The following is a 22,084-nucleotide window of genomic DNA, read 5'->3' as shown; positions in this document are numbered from 1 at the left end:
TCCAAATCCTCTGTCCTTCCTTTCCAGCTTTGTTTGTATTCAGAATTTGTGAAGCTTTGGGTATAGTCTGTAGGTGAGAGAGTAGCAGCTCGTGAGTGCCTGGGCACTGAATCCCTTTCACTAGTCTTCTGTGCTTCTTCCCCTTCCCTCTGTGGATTCTGCTGCCTATGAGTACTGTTATTCTCCATATATAAAGAAGGACTCATAGGCTCAGAGAGACCATGGTTTTCTTCAAGCCACACAGCCAGTAAATAGCAGATCTGGCTTTCAAATCCATCTTAGACTCTGCCGGTCTTCTGGGTTTTGAGAATCTCTATTTAATGTAATTTTCAAATGTGCATTCTCACCATCAGGATTCACTGAACCATTTTACTATAACTGTATATATCCACACATGGCAATTACTGAGACACATTGCAATTAGTTTACTTTGGCAGCTTATCATTTTGAGAATTTGGAAGCCATAGGCCACCAAGCACTAGGGTTTTGGGTGGTTTAGGGGTATTTAAATGAAAATTGATTACATCTTTTAACCAAGAGTGTTTTACGCATGCCTTCCTTCCCACTATGCTTTTTCTCATTTCCTTATTGTCCCTTTTGGCAATATACTCTGCCTACTCCCATCTCCTTGTTTTGAACCCTTTGCAGATATTTGTAGCATGTCCACGGCCTCCTCCCCCGCCCCCCATCTCTGGAAATCACTTGAAAAGCCCAAGAGCCAGAATGTGCTTCACAGTGATCAATGCTGTCACCAGCTTGCTGCAGACCAGGTGAGGATTGGAGGAGAAACACGTGGAGAGAGCACCTAGAGTATTCAGAGCTCATCTCCCCATGGCCTACAAGCTGGTGACAGAAGATGCACATGAACATGGCCCCACTTCTTAGAACCAGGTAGACTTCCAACTTGGAGTCCTCAAGCTGCAACTTCTCTGTCCAAGGGCAGAGGGCCCAGGACCAGGCAACTGTTCTATTGTCCAACTTTTAGAGCACCATTATAGGTTTCCTTCAGTGGAAGCATGCACAATGGAATTTTAAGGGTTATTATTTCCATTATTTTCCTTTCTTAGTAGAGTAGTTGCTTAAATGTCAATCCTAAATAGCTCCAGTACTTTGCAAGCTGGTTCAGTTCTCAGCCCGAAGAAAAATCTGTCTTCCTAACACCGTCTGTGAGCTGTTCCTGTAGCTTCCCCGATTATAGACTCCGTATTATTTAAACAAAGAGTCAATTTCTCTGCCCTTTCCGGGAAGGAAATTTAGTCAAGCTTCAGATCAAATGAAGACATGGATGATGTTGATGGCCACAGCGAGGGGCAAAGGCAAAAATGACAACCAACTGGTGATTTCACTGAGAGGTGCAGCATCGTTGCACACCTAAGGGTGTAGGGTCTGTGTGAGAGTTGCTGGTGAGCTGCATATTCAGCGTAGACCTCCAACCTCACTGAGCTTATTTCACTGTAAGAGTTGCTGCTGTTTTCCATGGGCCTCCTGAGGTGCCACGGAACACACCAAATGCTTTTATAAACACGGTCATTTGTGTTTTCCACAGTCTGATAAAATAGATATTATTTTCAAAAAAGAGGCTCATAAAAGAAAAGAATTACTCTTAAGACACTCAGTTGGTTAATGGGTCACCTGGGAATCCAACTAGAATCCCAGTTGTTCATGCAGTCAGCAGAAATAATATAGTGTCAAAGTCAGAAAAAAATGACCATAAGAAAATTCCTGAAATGTCTGTTTCTACTCTCAAAGGTTTTTAGAATTTTTCAGTCATTAGGTGACCTGATCAATTTTGTTTATTGATTTAATACTCTTCCCACAAGCAAGAATGTACTTTCTAACATGTGGCCCCAGCCTGATTAACTTTGCCTACAATTTGGCAACAAAGGACCTGAACAGAAATGGCCAGATCTTGTTGAGATTCCTTTGATCCCTAAGTGTCAGCCCCAGTCATCTTTCATAAACAATGTCAGCAAATAGACCAGGTTTTGAATCCTGGTTCTGATACGTGGAAGCTGTGAGGATTTGGATAAGTTATTTTAACTTCTGTTCTTTTGTTTGTAAACTGGGGACAATACTACTTGACTAAAAAATTATTCTAAGGATGAAATTCTTTTGTGTAAAACATGTGGACAATGTTTGTCTCCTAGAAAATAAATTCTAGATCCTTTGCTTCTATGGCAGAATTCTAAGTGACTGGTATAATGCTAACCAGAACATTCCACAAAAGTGCCAGTAGGTAGGACCTTCCGATGGAGAAGCTCTGGACTCAGTAGGAGTCATATGATTGCTTTTAGTTCTGCTGCCCACGTGTGTGAAGGTGAAAGCTAGATCCAGAAATAATTCCAAATATATAGGTATTTAAAGATATTAAAGTGGTTAGGTAAGTTTGCCTCTGTTTCTTTCATAGTATCATGTAAATAAAATATTCGTTATAAAAAGTATTCAACAGTTCTTCTGCTTCCGTTTCTTTGTCTATAAAATGGGAACATTTGTTTGAATTGACTGCTTCCAAGAAAGAAATGTCAGATACCTAAAAAGGAATCTTTAAGATGTCTTGCTACTAAGATATCATGTGAGTGGTCCGTGTCTGATTCCCTGAGTCTTCTTGAAGTAAGGTTTAAATGTACAGATTCTGGCTGAGAGGTTTTGACTCCAGAGACTACAGTCTGAGCATGTTTAGGATCTTTACCAGAGACCGACTTAGGTTTTTCTTCTTGTTTCTCATGCGTTTCTGACATGGATTGCCCAAGTATTCAAAGGGGGCAGACAAAGTACTCCCAGAGAGTAAGGGAATTCACAAATGGCTGGAGTGTTAGAGAAGAAATGAGGAGAGCCAGGGATTGTGAAAACATTTTTTTTTCTTGTTCCTTTTCTGTCCCTTTTCTTTTCTTTCCCATCAAAACTTTATATTTTTAGAGACTGTTTTAGTGGAGTTGAGTGGGGTAACTCCTAATCTGTTATTAGTGATTGCAAGCTTTAACCTAGGGAGGGAGTGTTTGAATCTCTGAGAAGGAGTTATTTAATCCAGGCAAATCTCCTATCTCCAGTGAGCAGAGGGGACATTTTTCATGGGAATCTTTCTTACACTTGCTGTTGCCTTTGTCCTCTGCCTTCCCATTCCCATTTAATGCACTGGGAAGCAGAATCCCTGGATTCAGTAAACCCTCCTCATACCTACCCACTGACTGTGCATCCCAATGGTGAATGAAACCAAGGAATCTGCAGAGCAAGAACAAAGAGTGAGTGGATTTCAGTAAGTGTTTATTGAGTAACAACAGGGACATTCCAGGTATGATTTTGAGTGCTGTGGACATGACAGTAAGCAGACTAGGCAAGGTTCCTGCTTCACGGAACATATATTTTAGTGGGGAGAACATGTAATACAGAGAAACATGACATACAGGCCATCTTCAGAAAATCCAGACTTTATATTTTAGAGCATTTTTTAGGGTCACAGCAAATTTCATGGAAAGTACAAGGGGTTCCCATCTAACATCTCTTTCCTTTCCCTGGCCTTGGCTTATAGGAGGTACTTTAATACCATACAAAGAGGGAAGAACAGATCACAGATCTCCAGAGAGTAGGGGAATCTCCAAAGACCCGGGGTGTGTTGAAGAAGGGATCCAAGGAGTCAATTAGTGGGGTTATGTACCTCCTTTATGTGTTCCTGTATCTAGAGTTTTCCCCACCTGCTCACCACTTGGGCTGATCCATATCCCTGCATACGCAGCAATCAGATGACTAAGGCCCAAAACTCCACACTTCCTAAAGTAACCCACAAAATTATAGTCTCTGCAGAAAAATAATTAGAGTTGTAAAGCTCGTAAATATACATCCTTCCTTCCACTTGGCTAGAAAACAATCATACCATCAAGAAACCAAGGGGCTGCCAAAGCTGCTGCTGCCACCAATATCTGATTCCCTACCCAGGCGTGAACTTCTTAGTACCACAGACAGGAAGACCTCTCTGCCAGGGATGATCCTTAGCAAGCTATGTGGTGGCCTCCTGATTATACCTGCCATCCCGGGGGGCGGGGGGGGGGGGTCAAACAAAGGAACCATAGTCTAAACTTCTTCATTTGTTGCCTTTCATTCTTCTTATCTTGAATGCATTATGGAGGAGAAAATTGCATCTCCGTAAATCCCTTAAAGAAAAGTTCCTATGTATTGTCACATGTAATCTGAAATTACATTATTTTGATTTCTTATTTATATGTTTATTATTTTTTTTCTCCTACTGAAATGTAAGCTCCAAGAAGGCATGGATTGTATTTTATTCGCCACTGTGCTGGGGAGCACTCAAACCAATGTTTAGTAAATAGTTGTCAGGTGAGTAAAAGCATGGAAATTGAAATGAATGTGTCATTAAAAGAATAGGAAAAAGGAAAATGAAAAGGAATATTTCTAGAGCACATCCTCATCCCTTTACATGGGATGGTCTCTTTTAATCCTCTTTAATCAGTGATTACAAATAGGTATTGTTAACACACCCATTTTATACAAACACAACAGGAGCATCAAGCACATTCATCAGATAATGTTTCTTCTGAAAAAATCAAAGGAACAGTTGACCCCTGAGACCTGAGATTTGGCCTTTATTTAAACCCTTAAACCCTTATGGGATCATGTGTTTTTCTTTCAGGAATTTAATCAGAAACATTCCAGAAACAAGGTCTGCTTAACCTGGGAAGCCAGATTGCCCTAGAGTTATGTGTCTCATACAGGAGCCATAAGCCACATGTAGCTATTTAAATTTGAAATAATTAAATGTGAGTAAACTGTAAAGTCAGTTTCTCAGTCACACTCGTCATAGTTAAAGTGCTTGGTAACCACATGTAGCTACTTGTTGGACTTCGAAGGTAAAGGTGATTTCTACCTTCCAGAAAGTTCCGTTGGGCAGTGCTGTCCTAGATATGACTTTTCTGTTGTCATATTTAGTCATGCAACAAGAGTTCTATAACTTCTCCTTCCTCTTGGGAAGGAAATCCACACCTAGCTTCATGGGCTGTATTTTGTCATCATTAGCAGCAAGAGTGAATGTGAACTCTCTGTCTCACCTATTATCACAGACATCATTGAGCCTATGTGACAAGGTAAGGAGAAAAACCTTTTTAAAATGAATTTTAGTGATATGTGAGGAAACTCTAAGATGGTATTAGAGGAGAAACCATGATACAATTATATAACCATATAATTGACTATATATTACCATATGATTGAATATATAATTTTCAGTCTTGCATATATGTATCTGTATCTGGCCATTTCTGGATCATGGAAATAAAGATGATTTTTTTTTCCTCTTTTTATTTATACTAGTTGACATTTTCTAGTTGTTATAATTAGCACTGAGTATTTTTATAATTAGAAAAGCAAGTTCATTTTTAGAAGGGGAAAAATAACTCTTCAAAATTGAGAACAGGAGGGGACTGGACTGATTCTCCGTGGTCTTCAAGAACCACAATTTAGGTAGGATGAGTTTATTTGCAAATTCCTCCCCTCTTCCAATCTTGGGGGTAAAATAACTTCTGAAGTGAAGGAGGAGGATGATTTTGGAACTAAATGTGACAACTAACATTTATTTCCAACTTATGTTTATGTGTGCGATCATTTGCTATTAATAAATGTGTGTGTTCTCACTCCAACTATATCATCAGTCCTCCAGGACAAGGTATCATCTTTGGTTTCTTTGGTCTCTCCAACAGTGCCCTTACTGGCACTTAACAGCCACTGTCGACTGACTGCCTGACAGATTGGCTGACCCTGCCATCACTCTTAGGTTTCAGTCTCACGAAATGTGTTAACATCTTGCCTCATTTTGCTTTGGGTCCGAGAAGTCATGTTCCTTCCAAATTTGCCACATGAAATCCAACCACTGAAATATAGGAACCATTCATCAGAAAATGTGTGGAATTTTTCAAAAATTCCATTAGTTTTATGGAAATATGCTGGAAGAGAATGTGTTAAAACTCTTTGATTTTGAGTGACCACAGCCATCCACACCAGTGTATTTGGCATCTCTAGTAACTGGTTACTTGGAAGGATTTAACAAGGAAGATTTTCTTTTCTTAGGTTGGCTGTTAGAGTGATAAAACATACTGTGAGGCCATTCTGGTTTTAACAGTTTCTCACATCGGCCAAGATACCCAGAGACAGGAATTACAGTCTACTTTGCCCTCCTCACTCAAATGCAGACTGGGAGATAGAGTCCAGAAAGTTGGGTTTAATATTGAACATCCTCACATATATTTTACCATGTTACAGACCTTTTAAACTTACACACACTGTAACACCCAAATATAGATTGGAGCCATATGACATCTCTGATCACTCTCAGAAATAGGAAAGAAGATAAGAAGGGGAGAATGGATTGGTTTTCACAAAAGGCTAGTGAATGTCTCTATCACTGTCTCTGAATGATTAATGTCCCTATTTGGGGAGTTGGGGGAATTTAGTGGAAAATGTCTTCTCTTCTTGGAGAATATCACACTGAGGACTGCTGTCAGGGAATTTATGGGTGATGATTTTGAGAGCCACATAGGCGTATAGATAGCAAATATCATGTATTTTGCTTATTGAGGAGAGATTACATTGTAATAGGTCAACTGCGAATGGTTCATGGAAGTGCCTTTCTCCTAATGAGTATGCTGTGTTTGCATGTGTCTAACAAACAGGTATCCAAAGTCAAGATCAGTTCAAGGAACTCCCCAAACCACACAGCTTCAATTTCTGGTTCCTTCAAACCACTCAGACTTGTTACTGTTTTGGACTCTCACTAGTACATGTGTCAAATAGTGGATGTGGGTCAATTAGTGCAGGATCTAGGAACCATAGGCAAGAAGAATTAGCTTCAGGTCTCTGAAGGACCAAGAATATTCCATTTTCTTGGAGTATAGTCTCCTTTTAAAAATATAATGTTGAAATCTTAATCCCATATTGGGGTTGTGCCACATGCCTTCTGTTGTGTCTATTCTTATATTTGGTTATTGTTGAAGGACTCAATTGCTTTTTTGGAAATTTCATTTTCCTTAATAAAATTTACCTTATTTTCAAGAACTTTATCAATGAAAAACAATTTTGCATTTTATTTTACTTGTTCAGCAAATATATACATTATATGAATTGTATTATTAAAATATATAAAATTATTAATTAGTGATAAAAATTATATAATATGTAAATATTAACTCATTCAATCTTCATAATAACCCACTGAGCTGTACTTACTGCTGTTAATCCCATTTTACCAATTAGGAAACAGAGACTCTTCAAGAGGCTAAATAGTTTACCAAGATCACAGTTACATAGTTGAGCTTGGATATGAACCCAGGAAGTCTGGCTCCAGTACTTGCTCTTCACCATTATTAAAATTCAGAAAAATATAAAGGCAAAAAAATATCTAGAGACGTGACATTTTGTAATTTTTATCCTGTGGACACTTCTACATGACTGAGCCTAATCTTTATGTTCAATTTTGTATCTTGCTTTAAAAAAAAAATCTGAATCTTATAATGATTTTTCCACGTTGTTAAATACTCCCTATAAAATTTGTTTTAATGGCCATTTAATGTTCCTATCACGCAAGCATGCCACTCTTTGCTTAACCATTCTCATGTGGTCATTTTGGCCCCTGTAATTTCTGTTATGCTGTTATGCTCATTAGCAGTATGATGATATTCTCTCTCTCTCTCTCTCTCTCTCTCTCTCTCTCTCTGTATGATACCAGGGATTGAACCCAGGGGCACTTATCCACTGAGCCACATCTCCAGCCTCTTGTTTGTATTTTATGTAGAGACAGGGTCTTGCTAAGTTGCTTATGGCCTCACAAAATTGCCGAGACTGGCTTTGAATTTGTGATTCTCTTACCTCAGCCTCCCAAGCTGCTGGGAGCATAGGAGTGTGCCACCGCGCCCAGCTATGTGATGTCTATCTCTATGAAGAATTTTTTCATAGTTATACTTTTAGGATACTTTCTCAGAAGTAAAATTCCAAATCCAAGAGAATGTATACTCTTGGAATATTTCTACATACAGGTTTTAAAATTGTTTTCCAAAAGCATTGGGGAAAATATACTTTTTGCAATGTCTGTGGCATGGTACCTTCTTCAGCACTCATATATCAGCACTAACAACAGTTTCTAGAGCTCTTTGCTAATGTGATAGGTAGAACGTGGCATTTTATTGATGTTTTGATTTTTATTTCTTTGATAGCTTGAGGGTTGGCAGTTTGTTCATGTTGGTTGATCAATTATATGAATATTTATGAGTGTTCTATTTGGGTCCTTCGCCTGTCTTGTCTATTGAGATCATACAAAGTCCTTTGGGAATCATAAAGACAACAGTTTCCCATTCTTCTCCTTCCTGGACATGGAATTTCCTTAGGTATTTTCGTAGTCTATATTGCTAGCAAGTATTAAATCATCCCCCAAAACATATGTGGATTTTTTTTTCTGTCAGTTCTATATAAGGTGGGCTATTGTCTGCTTATAAAAAATTATTATTATTTTAGCTTCTGAGTGTACCCTGAGCATAAATCTGCATTTGATCTCTTTTGGATCATAAACTCCCAGGGGTCCTGTCTGTGTCTCTGGAGCAGTTAAGCACACATTCTTTGTTAGTGTTCATAGGAACCAGAGAATACACCTCCCAGACCAGTGTGATCTGAGCACTTACTCAGGTTGCTTGAGGGTCCTAAAGAGCAGTGAGAAGATTGGTGAGTGCAGTAAGCCAGATGCATCAGTGCATCCAGGTTTTACTTAAAGACAGTTAAGAACAACCCAAATAGCACCACTCCTACCTGTGCACTGTAGGAGTGGCTCGGATTTCTTTTACAGGCATAAAGCCTTCTAGCCCTAAGAAGAGGCAAATCTAGTGGAAAAAGACAGACAGGACCAGGGCTCCAAAGTCCATGAGTTGGTTCTGTGATGTCCATGATGTAGTGTTTGTGGACGGGATCCTGGGGCACTTCCTCTATTAATGCCTTCACTTTTTCTATCAAAGACAGAATGAGAATATCAATAATAAACTGACATTTCTAAAGCACTTTAAAACTTCTAGGTAGACTTCCTTATCCAGTGACTCACTTAATCTTCACAATAGCCCTGTGAAGTAGACTATGACATTCACATTTTACAGTTGAGGAAACAAGCACAATGAAATGTAGCATTAGAAAGCAGCAGAGCTGCGGCTCTCCCTCCAATAAAGTGTAGAATTAAAATTGCATTATTATATTTTTAAAAGCACATTACACTACAAGAAAATAATCTCTTGATTCAATGAAGAATTTGTATCATGAAGCAAAAGAGAAAGAAGAAAAAGGTAAGGAATTATGGAAGATTTTGGAGAACCACAGACTAGGACCACATAGGGAACCAAGGAAAATTTTATTGAGGGAGGAAGAAAAAACTGAAGAGGATAGATGCAGTAGGATCATCAAGTATTAAGAAGTCTTTCCTCATATTTTTTATTATGTAATCACTTTCAGTTTTCCAGCTTACTACAAAGATCAACAATAATAATTGTGAAGTATAGTATATCCAACCAAGGAGTCCTATGTACCTATTTAAAATAACTAGGAAGATATAAATATGAATATTATCCATTGGAAAGACAGGTAGATGGATAAATAGGGATAAATAGATCTATTTTGTTGTTGTTGTTGTTGTTTGTGTGTTACGGGAGCCTTCTTAAGAGCTTTCTGTAGGATTTTGCCAAATGTGAAAACAGAATAAAACATAGGATAAAGGACATTAACAAAGATCCATTCAAAACCAGATGGGAAGACCTGGGGTGGGAATGTTCCCTGGAGGTAAGGCTTTAGGTATCCAGGACTCTTGGAGAGTTGACGATAGGTAAAAAGCCCTTCTTCTTTGGATACTAGAGTACAAACTAAAATGGTGTAAGCCAATACATCTTGAAATCCCTCTGCAGTCAAAGAGCTTCAACCCAAATTATGTTCCAGATGCTTATGTGGAAGATTTTACAAATGGCCCCAAGAGGTAAAGGCATTTCTTTATATGAACCCAGGCTGAGTGAGGTTCTGGCTGGGATGGAATGATCTTGTGCCCTGGAGTAACTCAGTGCCTTGCTTGCATTTCAGGATTTTATGGACAGCTGCAGACCTTCTGCCCCCCGCATTACCCTGACTCCCAGAGAACTGTGCCGCCTGGCAGCTCCTGCAGTGTGGTGCCTTCCTTTGAGGACTGCCTGGTCCCCACGTCCATGGGCCAGGCTGGCTTTGACGTTTTCCACAGAGCCTTCTCGACTCACTCAGGCATTGCAGGTGTGTTGGGTGTCTCTGACTTAGAAACTCAGGCCAACAAGTGGAAAAGACCAGGCGGGTTTCCTGTGACTGGACTGGACCAGCCTTGACCAGCACCTGAGAACCTCATATTCTCACTGGGGTACCCCTGAAAGGGCTCCCATCTCCATCCCATCTCAGCCTCACCCATGCTCTGTTTCAGTTGCCAACATCTCTCCCAGACTGTGGCAATGGCCATACAATTCCCAGTCACTTCTCCATCTCTATAGTTCTGCTTTTTAAACTACCTTGAGCACTGTGTTCCAAAAATTAGGGACAAAGTACAACCCCCTCTTGCTCAAGTACCTTAAATAGTTTGCACTTGCATAGAGAACAAACTCTTCTTTCAAGTATGACATTTGAGCCCCAGTGGCTTAGGCCCATCCATTCTCCAGACCTCCCCACACATATCTTTCGTACACACTCTTCTCCTGATGTTTGCTTGCACCCTGGATCCCTCATATACCTCCCTTCATCTTTGTTCCATTTCTTCCTTCTGGAATATTCTTCCCTATGTCTCCATATGTGAAAACCCTATTCTATTTGATGTCTCAACTTTATTGTTGCCTCTTTTTCGAGGCCACCCTCATCCTTCCCTGGAACATTTTTCTTCTACTTAACCTGTATTATATTTTGTGCTGAGTCATGTTTTAGCCAGCAGCCTTCAAGTCCTTCTTCCCCTACTAACTTCCTAAGGACAGGGACCTGCTGAAGGGCTTATACCAGGCTAGCATTGTGGCCTCATCAGGGAACTATAAGATTGTACTGCACAACTGGCCTGTGTAGCATGGCTGGCATTACTGACCTCTTGCCTTCTTTCTCTTCCAGTGTATGATTTGCCTTCAGCTTCCTCAAGCCTTTTTGGGGAGTCTCTTCGCAGTGGGCCTGAAGACAACACGTTCTTGCAGATCAGTGCTGTGGACCGTTGTCCTAGCCAGCTCTCCTCTGTCTATACTGAAGGCTAGAAGCATCCCTGGTCTCTGCTGCACATCCAGAACCTTTTGGTTGCTTGCCACCTTTTGTTCTCATACTCTTACAGAGTGCACGAAGAAGGATGTCAACCAAGTCAGTGGGACCTGTAGGGTCACTGTCTTTGGAAGGACTGGATGGTTCAGAGCTGGCTTTACAGGAATATTTGCAGTTGCTCCTTTTTCTCTCTGGGTTTGCTGGACCAGGTGGCCAGCAGAACTGTCTTCTCAAAGGGAATTTAGAGTCTCACTCTATTGGATACCTGTTACTTCCTGGATGTCAGCCCTCAAAGGACACCAATGAAATGATGTGCATATGAAAAAGTAGTTTGGGGATGACCCTTGCTGAAAACTCCAAAGAGGGAAGGACAGCCCATTAGCAGGGGCATATCGAGCTGTCTCACCCAGTGTTCTCCCTCATGGCTGCTGGGGCACAAGGAGGGAAATCCATTTCCAAAGCACAGTGTGGTCTTAACACATGGCAACTCCCTGGGTTTCCCTCTTAGATATCCTCATGCTAACCGGTTGCTTCTCAGTATTTCTCCAATGACAAAATAAGTCTTTATATGTCAGCTTTCTACTTTGTTCTTGGATTTTAAAGACTTGTTACTTACATCTTCTTTAAAAAGAAAAAATTTAAAGGTTTGTTCTTTGGATAGAAATCACTATTAATTCAATCACCCAGTTACACTTATTTTGCCACAATGTGGCTCTGCCTGGCCCCGCCCCTGAAATATTAGTTTTACAGTTAGCACAAGGCTACCTGAGGGAAACAGGGTAGGCTCTCTCTCTTTCTCTCTTTCTCTCTCTCTTTCTCTCTCTCTCTCTCTCTCTCTCTCTCTCTCTCTCTCTCTCTCTCTCTCTCACACACACACACACACACACACACACACACACATGCATACACCTACCTGCTCCCAGTGCTGTAGCAGGAACCCTTCTAGGTTGACTGCTCATGGACTTGAAAACATTCAGTGGAAAAGGTCATTTGAATCGTCCCCCATTGCCTGCACTCTGGTGTTCTGCCTGAGATGTGCCAGAAAACAGGAGAACAGGATGCACTGCATCACAGCCAATATCCTCTTGGAAAACCAAACCAGGGAGGCCTGATCTCCATTTTATTTGCATAGCCTCTGCTCAGCTCCTTCAGGGAGTCCACTTCTGTCTCCTCTGTACTTGTTCCCTCTCTCTTTTTGAAGACATGCCCACCACCTGCCTTGTCCTATCAACTCTTGGAGAAGTAGAGGAAATGGTTCACAAAAGGTGGGCTGAGAAGGGAACCCTTTTTCGGAACTCTAGTTTAAAGGCTTGGAATTTTTCACAGTGCAATTGACAGTTTTATATCAAGCCTAAATAGGAAGTAATTTTCAGTGACACCTTTACAAAGGTATTTAAAAGATACTGTGTCCTAGGGCATAGGCTGTAAAACTTGGCCATACCCCCAAAGATTCAGTCCATTACAACATTATGGTACATTCACATTTCAAGTTTCTTTTTCTCTCTTTAAGAAAAAAAATTTCTGAACAAAAGTGAAATAATGCTGTTTATCCAACTGAGATAATTGCAGGCTTCAATAAGACAATTAAATAGCTCAGTGTCAGACTTGGGATCCTATGACAGTTTGTATCCTGATAGACATGTCCCTCCATTCTGGTTCCAAAATCAGAAATGTTCTACCTGATCCCAGTATTCATTTCAATTCATGGTGGAATAAAGAACCAAGTGTGGATTCCATTTTTCAACACAGTTGGTTGATCTAGTTTCTCCAGCTAGTGAGCTGTGTTCTAAGGAGGGCTATCATGCAGGTGTCCAAGTCTGCAAAAGATGTAAATTATCCACTTTATAAAAATATCTGCTGTGCTTTCCAAAAGGATGCACATCAAGCTTCCTTGATAAGCGAGATCTCAGGCTGCATGTAAAATCCCACCCTGCTACAAACTTGGTGGGTTGTGTTACTTGGCCTAAGCAAGGAAACATGCATGCTAACATTGGCTCAGTCAGTAGTATCCCTCATTTGTCCTCTGTCACACTCTGGAAAGAAGGGAAGACTCTGCTATCTTTAGAGAGACCATCTAGTTGTTCTTAAATACTGAAGCTTTTACAAGTAACTCAAAATGTATTTTATTTGTGTGATGAGGAGAAAAATGATGTTAAGGCATGGATGGTTGTTATTGCAGTTGATGCTGTCAGCCCTGCTTTGTGGTTTAATTAGTTTTAAGTAGAAAGGGGAAAGGGCAAAGCATGATGCTGAACCTCAGAGATCAGGGATGTCATATACCACTTTGGTTGAGAGGAGATGCTGTGAACCAGGCTCTGGTCTCATGGTGGTCTATCACAGTGACCTTGATTCTTCCTTGTCTAAGCTGGGCTTGGGGGGATCCAAAGAATGGCCAGGTGGCAGCAGCACCTGTAGCTTCTCCTTTCTCAGAAGGATTTCAAGACCTGACCCCTAGGAGAGAGATGTGCTGTCAGAGAGAACATGCAAGAAGCAGGGCCCAGTATGGCTCCTCAGAGTTTCTTGATGACTGCAGGTTGGCATTTAGGGCCTAGGACATGACACATTCGGGTTCCTTCAGACTACACAAGCTGTCCTTAGACTCCAGAATTTCTCTGACTTAAAACTTGTCCCTTGCTTCCTTTCACACTGCAGAAGATTTTTATGTACTTTCACCAGTATTTTGTATCAGTGAAAGTGGAACTTCAGAAAATCATTTCCTTCCATTTCCTGGCCTTTTAAAGTCTCCATATGTAGCCATTTTCATAAGCATCCAGAGATTGTCATTCCCCTTTAAGAACAAACTAACAAACAAACAACAACAAAAGTGGTGCTTGTGAAAACACACAGCCCCTTTGGCCAATTATCCTATTACAATGAAAAATAAAAAATCAGTACACTTAGAGACCTCTATTTCATTTGCTGCATTATCTTGATTTCCTAAAGGGACTGCATCAAAATGTAGCTTGTAATTTAGCCTCTGCTCAGCATTTAAAGATTATTTAAATATTTAATGGGCTTGTCCATGGGCTTGCCCATGCCTTCCCCAAATTACATGGGTGATTTTAACATGGAAGAGAAGTCTTCAGTAGGTCACAGCATAGGTTCCACTGATAGTGAAGTGTTGATTTTGTTCCATTGTTTTTGAATTAGCAGCTGTCAAGTACATGAGTACACTGATACAGTTCTGAACAAGGATAACTGTTCAACTCTCCCCTCAGAGAACCTGGACTTTTCCATTTGCAACAAAGTATTGGGAATAGTGACTATAAATGTTCAGTGTAATTATTTGGTATTTTATTTGACTGTATTGACCACATCATTTTATAGCAGCATTTCTTAATGGCACTTTTTGTTGGTGGTGTGGAATTTCTGCAGTTACCTTTTCCTTCTTCTTCTTTTTTTTTTTTTTTTTTTGCTATAGATAAAGCAAAAAAGAAAAACCAAACTCATTGGAGAAATGGTGAGTGTAAAAAAGAAGAGATTTATTTTGTATAGACAGCAAAGCATCCTGTGTAATGTTGCTGACATAAAGCACTTTGGGGGGAAAAAGTGGAAATCTGTTTTCCATAAATCACACAGCTCTTGTACATAGTTATATACACTCACGTAGAGAAGTGAACTGCGTATATCATACTGGATATGGGGCCGATTTTACTCTAGAGGCACATCTGGTGCTTATTGTCATAAATCTTTTAAAGAATTAGGTACACTTTTTTTCTATTAATATGTATAGTTTTGTGATTTGTCACAGTTATGTTTCATATAATCATAAGTTATTTTGTCTTGTTTCATGAAGTCCTTTTTATATGTCAAAAGTGAAATGAAGGGATTGTGCACTTGGTACAGAATAAAACTGGAAATAGAGAATACGCCCTCCTGCCTGAGATCTCCTTTGGCATGTTGCTTTGAAACACAATGGCAGTGAGACTGTTGTTTGTTTGTTTATTTTATTATTTTGTTTTGTTTTGCCATCAGCCTCCTATGTATTGGGATGGTAATTATAATTAAAAGCAGATGGGAGGGGGAAGGGTCCAAGGCCAGCTTTAAAATGCCGAATTGCTTTGGGCCAGAGCTGCAGCCTGGATTTAATTATAGATATGAGGACGAAATGGCAGTAAAAATGAATGTCTCCCCGAATCCTTTACATGTTGGGAGTGTCCATAAATAAAACATGAAGTTTTATTTCATCAGATTTAATTAAAGCTTTTATACATGTTTTATTGGTTATTCTATTAATCCGCTTCACAAACTGGATAAATGTGTGCTAGGGTTTGGGGTTTATTTGTGCCTTTTCAATGTAGTGCTACATCATGCTTCAGAAATGCCTCTAGTGCTTGGTACTCGGGGTGCGGGTTGCAGCATGCTGGAGGTGGGAGGAGGGGAATTGTAGCCCCATTTTCCTAAAACCCTACACAGCAAGACACAAACATGGGCTTCTCAGGAGATAATTCCCTGACTTCTCAATCCTCTGATTCCTCAGGAATCAGAAAGGGACAGTGACCCCTTTCCTGGTGTCCCCATCCTGTCCTTCCTCTGGGTCCATCCATTCAGTGGATGGGAGGGGTCAAGATAGTCTCCCACCTGGATGGCCTGTTAGCCAAGCACAGGAATCTCAAAGTCCATCTGGAGCATTCTTAGCTGAATTTCTCAATACATTTTTAAGACTTGAGAATGATTTTAAGGAAAAAGAAAAAAACATAAGAGACAAGGGTCTCATGTACCCACCCTGTCAGGCTCCTCGGGATGAGTGAACAGACACTTTGTGGTTCAGGATTTGCAGATGGAAAAGGCTCTGACTGAGACGATGCAAAGAGCTCCTATACTTCTTAAAATTACATTGGCTGGTGGGAATGATTTGGTCCAACCTGTTGGAGAACAGTTCAGCATTAGGTAGGAGAGTTGAAGAAATGTCTATCTAATGACCCAACAATTCCACTCTTCTTGAGAAACTGCAAAGTCAAAATGGCTCAGATACAAGATGTTCATAGTGATAGCCTCATAGCACCCCTAAACTGGAAATGACCCATCTGTCCACCAAGAATAAAATGAATCAGTGAACCCCGCCTGAGTGACATGGTGAAAGCTGTGTGGCAAAAGAAATGACAGAATTATAGCCACACAAAATAACTCAAGAGCTTAGCCTCACAAACTAGAGTGTTACGGTTTAGATGTGGTGTCTCCCAAAAGCTCATGTGTGAGACAATGTGAGAGAGGAGGAGGAGAAATATTTTGGTTATAGCCTTAACCTAATCAGTGAATTAATCCCTGATGGGGTTAACTGAGTGGTAACTGGAGGCAAGTGGGGTGTGGCTGGATGAAGTGGTTCATTGGGGTCGTGGCTATGGGGTATATATTTTTATCTGGTGAGTGGAGTTGCTCTCTCTGCTGTCTGCATGATCGACATGTGAGCTGCTTCCCTTTGCCACACTCTTCCTCCATGATGTTCAGCCTCATCTTGAGCCCTGAGGGATGGAGTCCACTATCTATGGATGGAGACCTCTGAAACCAGATCCCTTAAATAAACTTTTCCTCCTCTACAATTGTGCTGGTCAGGTCTTTTAGTCACAGAAGAAAAAAAAAAAAGCTGACTAAAACAGAGAGAGGCAGACAGAGGCAAATACACAATATTATTCTATTAGCACATAACTTCAAAACAAGCAAAATTCAATTACAGAGTTTTGGTGGTATACAGAACAGCAGGGAAAATAGTACCCAGATACTTATCAACTCCAGTTGGGGAGAAAGGGCACATAGGGCACTCCTGGGCTGCTGACCAACAAGGTTTTATTTCTTGATCCACATGTTAGCTTATTTAGATGTTTGCTTTACAATTATTTAACTGTACATATATGTTTTGTAGTATTCCATTCAAATAACAGTGAGCACCAAGTCTTTCATCCCCTTCTCCCGAGGTATGCAAACTTCTGTGAAGAGGCAGATGGTACATATTTTAGGCTTTGAGGGCTATCTGGTCTCTGTCTGAACTACTCTGCCAGTGTAGCTCAAAAGCAGTCATAGACAATATGCAAACAAATGGGTGTGGCTGGGTTCCAATAAAACTTTATTTATGGAATGCAAATCTGAATTTCATCTCATCTTCAGATGTCATAAAATATTCTCTTTCTAATTTTTTTTACCAACTATTTAAAAAGGTAAAAAAAAAAAGATTCTTAATTCACAGGTTGTACAAAATAAAAAGGCAGTAGGCAGTAGGCATGGTTGCTGTCCCTCATCAATCGAAAGAACATTCCCTAGCCTTTCCCATAAATACCCACTCAAAGAAAACGGCAGAGAGGAGCCTCTCTGCTTATTCTTCTGCTACATTGGGTCCTGTTCCTAGAGGAAATTCATGAGTTCTATTGATTTAGCTTTTCTTTGTTTAGATCCTGGGTTCTGCTCCCCGGGATACAGATGAATGCTTAGAGCCTGGAGTGCCATTCGACTTTATCTCTGGATTTAACGTTTTTAATAAAAGGAACTGGGCATCGAGAAATCTGTGAGAATTGGAAAATGAGCACCCATTCTTTCCAAGCTAACCAAATATTTGCTGGATCTTGGCAGCCATAGCTAACCTTTTTCCTCTGAAATGCTGAGAGGTTATAAGTAATGGGAGACTTCATTTTTCTCAGGCCACAGCTCTTATAAGAAGCTGGAATTGCCTCTTGAAACCTACAGGGAAAGGAAAGTCAAAGATGCCACAGAGGGCTGGGGGGGGGGGTATCAGTGGTAGAGCCCGTGCTCAGCGTGAGCAAGGCCCTGGGTTCTATCCATTGAGAAGTGGTTGTAGCAGAGTCAGGGTCTCTGACAGTTCTGACGGTCTGTGCCCTCTGCCTGGCAAGATGGCAGCTGACCATCCCAAGTTCTCCTCCTTGACCCTGATTTCCCATAATACCCAGCTCCCTAACTGCCTAACATGGGAGCTTGTCAAGCCTGACAGTGCTGCCTGCTGGGTTCTCATACTTACAGGAGAGAATGAGGCTGAATTCACATGGGTGCAAGTGTATGCCTCTCTTTGTGTGTCTCTAGCCTGTAATAAAATTGGTTGTTCCCAAAATATGGTTCTTTGTAAGTTCTAAGTCATTTGCTAAATATTAGCTGGGACTAAATCCTCTTCAGCAGGTTTCCCTGATGGCTTCACATGCTTTGTATTTTGTATGTCTGCTACTTAGACTACAGAGGGTACAGGTATTTGGAGTAAAATAACTCAAAAATTTTAAAGAGAAGTTGAATTAGGAGAAAACTGAGTGAGTCCGTCATTTTACAGAGGAGGAAATTGGGGGTTTTTTCATTCCTTTTTTTTCATTCATTTACTCATTCAACATTTATTTTATGCCTACTATATGAAAAATAAACAAAAGCAGAGGTGGCTCATCTTCACATAGCCAAAGGGGATTCTGAGAATCATGTGCCTGAGAATTTTGCCTTGGGCTTGTTAAAAATGCACATTCTAGAGCCACTAAATGTACATCAAGAGTTACTGAATTGGAATTTTTAGTGAGATGGAGGCATCTGTATCTTAATAGGTTCTTTAGGTCCTTGTTTGGGCAAACTGAAGTTAAACTCCTTTGATATAGTGGAGACAGGCTATTCAACAGGACAACTGTGTATAAGAACAGCTCTGCAGAAGAGGGGTTCCCAATTCCTTCTTGGAGAGAGAGAAGGACAGGGTCCAAAAAGCACCTTGCTTTACAGAAGGGGAGAGAGGGTGTCTGAAATAACCCTGAAGAGAAAGTAGAACTTCAAGAAACGAAGAAGCAGAGGAAGGGCACACCAGAGAGAACAAAGCACGTGCAGAACCATCAAGAAAAGAAAGTCACCCAATAGGTTAATTAGAGGACGCAGGTGGTCCCGTCTCTGCTCTGATTGTAAAACTGTATACTGTACCATATGGTCAGCAGCTTCATGCATTTTGATTTCCATGTCTATTATTGCATCCAGAGGCCACAAGGAGTGAACGACCAATGCAATTGCAATAGGGTTTGTGTGAACATTCACTATGATATACACAATGACATGCACCACGATAACCCTTTCCATGCAGGCTTGCCAAGCCCAGAACACTGTTTCCCAAACCAGCAGGAGATGGTATGTTCCTTGTTATTCTGCCAAAAGGGTTCCACCATCAAATTAGTTTGAGGAATGATGGGTCAATGTTGCATAGATGTCTTTGCTTTAGGACTTCCCAGAGACTTCTCTATGCTAATGTGCATCGTGACTCTCCAAGAGGGAGTCAGGGGCCCTTTTGCCCAAAATCACCTTGTTAGTACTATGGTTCCGTGGTTCCTCAAGAAGTTAAACATATCATTACCATATGACTCAGCAGTTCCACTCTTAATTCAAAAGAATTAGAAGCAAGAACTCAGGCACGGCCAGGCACCACATAACGATGGTTTGATCAACAATGAGGCACATGTCCAAGGATGATCCTGTAATATTTCAATGAAACTGATAGACTCCTATCACCTGGTGATGTCACAGCCATTATAAGGTCACAGCACAACACGTTACTCACACTTGTGGTGATGCCAATACATAAACAAACCTAGTCTATTGCCAGTTGTATAGGAGTATAGGACTTAAAATTATGTACTGTCCATAATCTTTGACAATGATAATAAACCGCTATGTTATTGGTTTATGTATTTACCACATATATTTCTTATCATTATTTCAGAGTGCACCCCCTACACTTAATTTTTTTTTTTAAAAAAAAGCTGACCATAAAACTATGCTTGTGTCACACAGGCAGCAGGCTCATGCCTCTTGTTTACTATGTCTCTTTTTTTAACTTTATTTATTTATTTTTTATATGGTACTAAGGATCGAACCCAGGGTCTTGAGCGTGCTAGGTGAGCACTCTACCCCTGAGACACAACCCAGCCCCACCATGTCTCTTGATTGTATCTGGAGGCCATGGTAGTGTTGACCTTTGCCATTTAGGTCTGTGTAAGCATACACTATGATGTTCACACAATGACAAAATCATCTATTTCTCAGAATGTGTCCCCATCACTAAGCAGTGCATGACTGGGCTTGTATACTAATATCCGTGGTAGTAGTAATATTTACAATATCCAAAAGGTAGAAACAATTTAAAGTGCCCAATAATGGGTAGATGGTAGACAAACAAAATGTGGTTTATACATATACTGGAATATCATTCAGTCTTTAAAAAGGACACTCTGATATGTGCTAAACCTTAGATGAACCTCAAAGACATTATGCTAAGTGAAAAAGTCAGGCAAAAAAGGGACAAATATTATGTGATTCCCCTTATATGAGGTATCTAGAATAGTCAAATATAGAATAGTGGTTATCAGGGACTGGTGGAGAAGGAACGAGGAGTTATTATTTAACATGCACAAAGTTTCTGTTTGAAAAGATGAATTTTTTTGGAGATGGCTAGTGGTGATGTTTGCAGAAAATTGTGAATGTATTTAAATCCACTGAATTATATACTTAAAATGGCTTAAATGATCAATTTTGTGGTACACATATTTCGTTGTTGGTTGTTATGGTACCAGGGATTGAACCCAGGTATGCTTAACCACTGAGCCACATCCCCAGCTCCTATTTTATATTTTATTTAGAGACAGGGTCTCACTAAGTTGCTTATAGTCTCACTAAATTGCTGAGTCTGTCTTTGAACTTGTGATCCTCCTATCTCAGCCTCCTGAGCTGGTGGGATTACAAGCTTGCAACCATGCCCAACTATTATGCATATTTTACCATAACTGTAAAACAAAGATTGTGCACGAAGAGCACCTAACACTATGCCTAATGCCTAGTAGACAGTTAAAAAATTGTGCAAGCACCTTTTTGGGCAGCATTCCTTATAATGTCCTTTGGAAATCTCCCCTCCTCTGCAGATAAATGGGAGAAGAACCCAGCCTGGACAAGTATTTGGGGCTGACAGGTGGATATGGTGACTAGCTTGCTAAGAAGGAAGAGGAAGATAAGCTAAGGAGGAAATGAGAAGGTGGTTTGAAAGAACTGCACAAAGGGTTCTAAGTTTGCAGCATTGTGACTGCTGTGAATTCTTGGAAAATAAGGAAGGAAAAGAAAGGAATGTGGAAGGAAGGGGGCTGGATATTAGTGTAGCAGAAGGGAGAGGTAGTGAACTAAGGGAAAATTCCAGAAGCATTCATTACTTTAGATCTACATGATCCCAATGTGAGCAAATGCAGAGATTTGTTTGAATTTCATTCATTTAACAATTGTTTGCTGAGCCCGTATCCAAACAACATACCAGTTACTATACTAGGTGCAGAAGACAAGGCAGAAAAGAAGATACCCATTATCACTGTCCCCACAATGTCATATTCTAGTGGACTGGCATTTCAAGTGGTTTATTTTGGTTGTTTGCAGTATAGGGTCTGCACAAAGTAGGGTTCCCCAGGAAAGAGATGCTAAGACAGAGCTGGAAGTATAAAAGTGTACTTAAGAAAGGAAAAGAGCAGAAAGATGGATCAGACAGAGGGTGCCATCAGACTATGATGCCGGACAAAGAGAAGCTCTGCCAGACCATTGGGATGCTCCTGTGCAAATATTGCTCTTATCCAGTAAAACAGTTTTGTGTTGAGCAGAAACAACAAGGCTGTTGTAGCGCCCCCTTGCTGAAGCACCCCCTTGTGAAGAGAATCTTGACTATCACTGTCTTGATCATTCATTGCTGAGGGTCCTTCCAGAGTGCTGCAAAGCTAAGGAGGTCTGTGAAAGAATCATTGCTGTCTACTTAACCCCAATCCAGGTAGCTGAGGATATGATCAGCATTGTTCTGTGCCTGCCACATGGATTACAGAGGAACACATAGATCCGC

General features: G+C 40.5%; 1 protein-coding gene across 8 annotated transcripts in view; it reads left to right on the top strand.

The window, feature by feature from the left end:
- Glis3 (GLIS family zinc finger 3) overlaps positions 1 to 15,483 on the top strand; it is a 434,230-nt gene extending 418,747 nt beyond the window's left edge. For all 8 annotated transcript variants that reach the window (XM_078047596.1, XM_040285712.2, XM_040285710.2 and 5 more), the window contains 2 exons: positions 10,099 to 10,281; positions 11,128 to 15,483. In XM_078047596.1, the coding sequence (XP_077903722.1) occupies positions 10,099 to 10,281; positions 11,128 to 11,264 (320 nt within the window). In that variant the 3' untranslated portion in view covers positions 11,265 to 15,483. The remainder of the gene's footprint in view (positions 1 to 10,098; positions 10,282 to 11,127) is intronic.
- The last annotated feature ends 6,601 nt before the right edge of the window (positions 15,484 to 22,084 follow it).

Source organism: Ictidomys tridecemlineatus, chromosome 4 (assembly GCF_052094955.1).
Source record: "Ictidomys tridecemlineatus isolate mIctTri1 chromosome 4, mIctTri1.hap1, whole genome shotgun sequence".
Classification (NCBI taxonomy): domain Eukaryota; kingdom Metazoa; phylum Chordata; class Mammalia; order Rodentia; family Sciuridae; genus Ictidomys; species Ictidomys tridecemlineatus.
Note: the sequence above shows the minus strand (reverse complement) of the source record. Positions and strands in the feature narration are given on the sequence as shown.